This window comes from Pinus tabuliformis, chromosome 5_2 (genome assembly GCF_031772625.1).
Source record: "Pinus tabuliformis cultivar Carrire ecotype Pingquan chromosome 5_2, CPIR1, whole genome shotgun sequence".
NCBI classification, from domain to species: Eukaryota; Viridiplantae; Streptophyta; class Pinopsida; order Pinales; family Pinaceae; genus Pinus; species Pinus tabuliformis.
In genome coordinates, this window is record NC_142306.1 from 893,094,760 (window position 1) to 893,102,515 (window position 7,756).

Below are 7,756 nucleotides of genomic sequence, written 5' to 3' on the forward strand. Positions count from 1 at the left end.
TTTAATAATTTAGATGTTTAAGTAACCATTTCTCACCCAAAAATTAAATTTACAATTATTTTAAAATTCACACAACTCTTTTATATATATAATTAGAATTTAATTTTAAAAATATTAATACAACATAACAAATAATCAAATTTTATAGTACTTTCAAATTATTACCCATCTAAATCTTTGATACTTCTCATATTTTTATTAATTCTGAATTAATACACATGCATTTGGTTAAAATCTAAATATTTCAAGCCTTTCAATTTTTATTAATTCAATTTACATGACTACAAATAGATGCGCTTCGTGCATTTCGATTTTTTTAGTAAAAGAAATTTAGGTTTTTGGGTAAGATTTAAAAATAAATGAATAAATTTAAATATATAAAAAGTGGTAAATTGAAATTATAAATTAAGAGTTTTTGTAAAGTTTTTAATTATTTAAAATTTAATTAAAAATGTCTGAATCATAAATTTTAATAATTGACATTACAGCATCTAATTTTATTTTTTCTTTAAAGTCATCCTTTTATATCTTAAAAATATAATTTAAATAATAAGAAGCTACAATTTCATCTATAATCTGTTATCATATTTTAATAATTTAAAAACATCATGATAAATAAAAAACTATTTTTTTATTTATTCTATTGGATTGGAAAAGGTTATCAATTTTAAAGTAAATATTTGGTCAACAATATTCTAACAATGTAGTGGTAACTGATAGAGATTGTAGATTCGGGGAATCTCTTAGAATTCAATGAGCAACTATGTCAGCTAATTGACTTTATTGTTACCGTACAATCAAGATAAGAATAGCCGTTTTATAGTAATCAATTTTAACGTGTCCATGGACAATTCTACTTCACACATAAACGATGGCTGGATTTATTGGTCTTCAGAGGCCAATAGTATCAATATAGGTCTTGCAATTAATTTATAGTATCAATATAGGTCTTGCAATTAATTTAATGCATTACAAAAATTACAGAAGCAGCGCTTCTTATTTAATGTAAAATCTTTGCTTCCCAGCAACACGGACACTATCAATGGATTTACAAGAGCTGTGAAACCCCTTCTTTTAGAAATACTTGAGAGATGATTGCGTAAGACTTCTGAGTAAGATGAATTGAATCAAAGAATACATATTTTGAAGCATCAATACATGTAAACGGTGTGGCCTCGTTGCACAGATACCCGAATTCGATGGTACCAGTGCCACAGCAAGCTTTTCCCGTTACTTCAAACCCTGCAAATTAACACAGTCAAATTAAATGTGAATATGAAATAGTGAACATTATATAAATATGGTGTATGGTGTTTGTTTGGGGTATTTTTAAATTTTGAGTCGTCAAACTATTTTATTAATCAATATAATTTTAAAGGGTATATATAATAAATTTAATAAAAAATGATTGAAAAATAATTAACACAAATAACAAATATTTTAAATATTTATATAAGTATTTTAAAAATTATTTAATTTTTTCCCCTAATCTATATTAGTATTATTAATTACATAATTGAAATACATGAAAATTGAAATTAATTACCTCAATTAATTTCGTACACCAACCTCCTTAATAGAAAATTGCAACATAAGGAAAGAATATAGCTTCACTATACCTACCATATTTAGCTGGATCTTTTATGGCGTCTAAGACAATGTCGTAATATTTGAGAGAAACAATTTTGAGCCCAGGAAGCTTAGCTTTCAGTCCATCAATGCTCGATATGAGTTTTTCATTAAATTCAGCGGCCGCCTCGTTCACTTTCTCTGCGCACTCTCCTCCTACTTTGATATGCAGAGATTTTTCAAAGGGTAGACAACCTAAAGGAGGTAGGTTTATTATCCCAATCCTACGCACATCCAAACTGTACAGATCCTGCAACAATAATTGAGATACATATATATATATTAAATATTTGTTGACAATTTCTTAGGTTAAATAAAGTTGAGTGAGAATATTCAAACCTCAATATATCCAGATAATGTGCGCAATAGAAAATCTACGTATTGGGAAACTGTAAAGTGCGATGGGCGAATTGGTTCTAGAAAATAATTTGCAATGAAGTCGTTTGTGCCAATGCTGATAAACGCCACTGCGGTATTCAACAGCATGGAAGCCTTCTCTATACCTCCAACCAGCGTGGCCACCCGAGTTCGATATTCCTTGAAATATTCGATTTCTTTCCACATTGGAATCACCGACTGCCAAATTCAGGTCGTCCAGTAATAATTAGCCAGTTTCGACATCTACTATCTCGTCCACTAAAATAATAGCAAATCTAGTAATATGATAGAATACAGAATATTTGAATGACAATTTCTCATATAATCTACTGGATTTAGTAATTGATTTAGAAAATTTAGTTTGAATGTTTAGAAAATTAGTTCATTTAAATTGTTTGGATAATAGTTCGAAACACATCCCCAATTAATATTTTTATGTGACAAATCTAGAAAACAGATATATAAATGATTAACTTTACTCACGTAAACTTACATTAAGAAATCTTTTACAAATATACAAAACATGGACACCCAAATATTAGTGCAAACAATTTCATTTCATTTAATTTGATGATGAAGGTTTTATTGTGAGTGAGTGGATATAGAGGATAGGTGGTCATTATTTACTAAAGTGGCAGCGGTGAGATTGTCTAATCCGGTCCCTGATGAGGAGAAACTGACGCCTGTGATCAAGTCTTGTTCTTGAAGGTTCGGATCAAGATATGCTGGCAGCAGCTCTTTGGTGCCAAGCCCTGCAACTATATATTCATTTGAACACCAAAACAACGTAAAATTTAGATATCTGTAACAATAAAAAATAATTAGCCGTCTGCCCAATTAATTAGTAACATTTTGCTTACCCAAATAGTCTGGAAGAATTTTTCCATCGGAGAATCTCCCCGTGGGATTGCCTCCCACGAAATTTCTTCCATAGGGAGGGAAATTACTCTTGATTAACGTCGGAATGTGGTTGTTGTTTCCGGGATCTCCATAAGAGTCTCCGAAAAACAAAACTGCTCCAGCATTCTGTGCCTCAGCGTAAACCCCGAGCAAGAATGTCTGAAACGCAAATGCCCACAGCGACGATCGAAATGCAGACATGGCGATGGCGTTCAAACAAATAATTTAACGCAGTCACACAACTCTGTCAGGCACAGAGGCACTGGTGATGGCAGCCGGCAGCGGTGATGTTGATTATATAATGTGTACCACGTGAAATCGTGCAATGTGAGGCACCACACAAACCACATGCAACGGATGCGTGGCACTGTGGAATTCAATATTAAAGATCGCATTGGTGATCACGGATTGCAGCCTCAACTACAAAATAATGCCTTTCGCAATCTCCATTAATTTCCGTGTGAAGGTTACACCCAACTTCGAAAATCATTATGGCACGTTAGAACTTAACAATCCAATAATTGATTTCATTTTTGTGACTAAATTTTATAAAAGATCTATTTTCTTTTTTTAACAATGAACTCTCACTTTCAATTCCTCTCCACAAAACAGAATATTATAATAATAATAATTAAATCATTTCCCTTTATAAATTATGTAATTTTAATTTTAATTAAAAATTGAAAATTATAACGAAATTTTAATTAACCTTAAATAATCCAATTGAAGAAGCATCAAATATCCATTTAACAATGAATAACGTTATGCCATCTGGTGGCCAAGGATGTTCGAATAAGTGCATCACGAAGAGATCGTAGAAGTCATCCGTTTCTGTACACTTATTTGGCATAGATGGTTTATCTTTTCATTTATACACACATTAAGTTATTTTACTTATTTGTTTTAGTGGATATTATAATTTGATATTACAATTATTTTTCTCTTTCAAATATGTTAAAATTATAGTGAGCTCCAGAAGCTTCTTTTCAAGTTTTTTTAGGATAAGAATAAAATTTTAAATTAAAATAAATAATTTGTTTCTTCAGGTCCCATAGACTATTGTTTGGTGTCAGCCTACATCATCATCATGAATAACAAATCTATTAAATCAAATACAGTTTAAAAAATATGAGAGTTCCATAATCTAATTTCGAATATTTCAAATATCAAGAATCAAATTCTTAAAAATAAAAATGGTAAATTCAATTAAAAGTGGTAGTGAATATTTTTTAAATTTGAACCAAAATACAATTTAAAAAATATAAAAATATTATAATCTAATTTCAAATATCATGGATCAAGGAAAAATTGGTAAATGCACGAGTCGTTGAAAACCTAACAGGATTTTGAAAAGATAAAGCGGCGACCTCGCTTCCGTTGGTGCATTGCATTTGTAAAACTGTTACGCCAAGAGTAAGTTGTATCAAAAAAAAAAAATTAATCAATAAAAATCGGAAAAAATTATCTTTATATTAATCTGATGGAACTTTTAATCTTTTCATTTATGTAAGTTTAACTATTCTTCATACTTCGTTTTTGTGATTAATGAAATATATATATATATAATCTAAAAAAAATAAAAAAAAAATAAATTAAATATATTTAAATTTTAAAGTAATTGAACATTGAAAAAAAGACTATAAAATATTTTTATTTTTGGAATTTAATAGTGGTTTTCATTTTTTTTAATATTACCTATTTACATAATTATTATAGACTTTTAGAGGATAACTTACATGCTATCTTTGTGTTTATGTTTGTATGATTTGATAATTTACATAATTATTATAGACTTTTAGAGGATAAGTTACATGCTATCTTTGTGTTTATGTTTGTATGATTTGATATTAATTAGTTTTCTTTTAGTATTAAATCTTGGCCTATGGTTAATTTCATATATTATTTATATGCTTATTACACATTGGCTCAATCTTTTTTACCATTTATATCATTGAATCAATTGAGTTTTTTTTCCTCAAGTAATGTGATATTTCCTCCATATGCAATTTACAATGTGCTAGAAAATCATTAGACTATGCACATAGCTCTAAACCATTGCTACTTTTGTCCTATAACTAGATAAAGAAGTTTTGGAAAAACATATCTTATCCCATGTAATACATGGGAAGGAATTTCCTTTTTGTACTATAGCCTTAACTATTAATTCATTATTTTTATGTCTACATCTAAAGGATATTAGATATCATGTTGCTTATTCCAGTTCATGACAAGCGAATTGACATTGTTATAACTCATGGTGGCGCTAGGCCTTCCAACATTGGCCTTCCTTGGAGCATATATGTAACGTGTATCAAATGCAATGTTTTACGATAATTGTATGCCCTTGACTTATTTTTCATATTGTGTCCTTTTCATGCATTTTATTGTTTGAATTGTTTCATTGGGTCGTCAATACTATAATCACACTAAATGGTGTTGTTTGGGTTATTATGTTGCCACCGCACACGTTATCCTATTGTTGCACTAAATGGTGTTGTTTGGGTTATTATGTTGCCACCGCACACGTTATCCTATTGTTGTTGCATTTGCACGCAACTCGAGAAGTGGTGTCTAGTTATTTCACTTCGTGGAATTTTATATTAGCTGCAATGATGAATGGTGAATATCTACTCGTACAAATTGATAGTAGGGATTGAATGTGTAGTAGTTAGGGTAACCACCCTACACTTGTCCTGTCACTGACCCTCGTGGAATTTTATATTAGCTGTAATGATAAATGTTGAATATCTACTCGTACAAATTGATGTTAGGGATTGAATGTGTAGTAGTTAGGGTAACCACCCTACAGTTGTCCTGTTACCGACCTTCATTCGCTCTGAAGCTTCTCGAAGAAAGTTGATCTACAAGGGTTTCGGTTTCCTACTCCCACTAAGGGGTTTCCTTTGGAGAAAACAATCGAAATCTCTTGTACTCTCAATAACAATTCTCTAAAAATATGCTAGGACTCCTTGAAATAGTCGATTATGTTGGTGTCTTTACCCTTTGGTAATTTATGGTGGCCTTCTACCTCTAGTTTATGATTGGCTTCTCAGTTTTCACAAGCTTTTCTTTTTCCTTTCATACTACAAGAGATTCTAACTTACTCATGCCAATGTTATGAAGGCAGTCTTAGGACTTCGCTTGCACAAGGGTTTTTTGAATTTGGCTATAAGATTTCGGTTCCACTTCTTCTGTATTCAAATAGCTCATTGGAAAAGGTGAGATGACCTCTATCATATATATTCTTTTTTTTTTTTTTTAATTTTTTTGGTATCGATACTGTCCATTGGGTCACAAATTTCCTCCAAGGTCCGAGTTTTGGAAATTTTGACTTCCTAAGCTCTGTTTTTGCTTGGGTTTGCACGTAAGAATGACAGTCACACTTAGCATATCCCTTTTAGGTATAAGGATTAAGCCCCCACACTACAATACTTTGGTATTTTTACATAATTCCATTTAGTTAAGATACCTCTCGGTACCATCCCTCTCATATTATCTTATTTTGGTCATGTGGGAGGTATGGTTTTTCTCTTGTGCGGTTACGATATGGAGAAAGAGGGTTTCGACTCCAACTAATAGGTTCTTACAAAACTACTTCTTTTTGGCTCCAAGTTGGGATTAATATAATCCCGTGTCATGGAGCCTACCGCTATATTTATATATAAAACCGTAACTCTATTGGAGTTTGATCTGGTTCTTTCTCCCTCCAATCTTTCAATTTGTACCATGTAGACTGTTGATTTATAAATTTAAGTATAAGTTGCGGGCTTGTATTGCATTTTTTTCATGCATGAAGGACTGTTTTTTTCGAACCAAATTATTTTTGTACTTCGTTGCTCAACAAATTCTTTAATGTATAATCTATGTTCTTTTCTTTTGTTCCAAAAAAAAGTCTTGTATGCCAATTACATTGATCTGGTTCTTTTTCCCTCCAATCTTTCAATTTGTAATATGTAGACTCTCGATCTATAAATTTAAGTGATAGGTTGTTGGCTTGTATTGCATTTTTTCATGCATGGAAGACTATTTTTTTCGAACCAAATTATTTTTGTACTTAGTTGCTCAACGAATTCTTTAATCTATGTTCTTTTCTTTTGTTCCAAAAGAAGTCTTGTATGCCAATTACACTGTAATATAGTTACATTTACTATGGTTTTATTATGACCTCTCGTCTCCATTTTCGAGTGATTCTCAAAGCTAGATGTATCATAGATATGTTTCGGTGTAAGAGTATTAGTGCCAGGACCCCAACAATCAGTTTGTTGTAAGGGTTTTATTTTCCTTTCTATTCTCGTATGCGTTGTTATATGGTTTCTTTTATATAACAAATAACTCTTTTCTTCTTCCTTTGATGGTGTTTATTTTCTCTACCCTAACAAGCATTTTTTAACATTTATACATAAAGTTACAACACTGTGGTTGTGGTTGACTGTGAGGTCCTTTTGTCTACTATGTTATATTTATATTAAAACATATATGTAATCTTCTTTTTATTTTACATAATATCTTTATTTTATAGTAATATACTTTAGTCTGGATAAACTTTTAGAGTATTTTTGTAATGGAGAGCCCCTATCATTTCTCTAGGCCTTATCCTCTTCATTCACCACTGAAATTTTTGCTATGGAGTTTTCTCCTATAACTTTCTTTCTAACCTCTATAGCACTTATTTATCTCTAGGAGTATATATATAATATATATATATATATATATATATATATATATATATATATATATACTTCGATAGATAAATAAGTAAAGTTGTAGGAGAACTCCTGAATGAAGAGGATAAGGCCTAAAGACTCTCCATTACAAAGATTATATAAGTATATCTAGACTAACGTCTAAG

At 30.7% G+C, this 7,756-nt stretch overlaps 1 protein-coding gene across 1 annotated transcript; it reads right to left on the minus strand.

The window, feature by feature from the left end:
- Nucleotides 1–902: 902 nt before the first annotated feature.
- Nucleotides 903–3,219, minus strand: LOC149162173 (GDSL esterase/lipase At2g04570-like). The gene is made up of 5 exons (XM_089435636.1): nucleotides 2,868–3,219; nucleotides 2,635–2,765; nucleotides 1,969–2,205; nucleotides 1,624–1,879; nucleotides 903–1,242 (listed from the first exon to the last, which is right to left on the minus strand). Exons 1-5 carry the CDS (start codon nucleotides 3,106–3,108, stop codon nucleotides 1,049–1,051), a joined length of 1,059 nt encoding a protein of 352 aa, XP_089291762.1. The 5' UTR covers nucleotides 3,109–3,219; the 3' UTR covers nucleotides 903–1,048.
- Between the last annotated feature and the right edge of the window lie 4,537 nt (nucleotides 3,220–7,756).

Excerpts from the sequence above, each read along its gene's own strand:
- LOC149162173 (XM_089435636.1), bottom strand. The coding sequence starts at position 3,108 with ATGTCTGCATTTCGATCGTCGCTGTGGGCATTTGCGTTTCAGACATTC. Across the intron at positions 2,766-2,867 it reads AATTCTTCCAGACTATTTGG|TTGCAGGGCTTGGCACCAAA; the intron begins GTAAGCAAAATG and ends ATGAATATATAG. Across the intron at positions 1,243-1,623 it reads AAAAGATCCAGCTAAATATG|GGTTTGAAGTAACGGGAAAA; the intron begins GTAGGTATAGTG and ends GTTAATTTGCAG.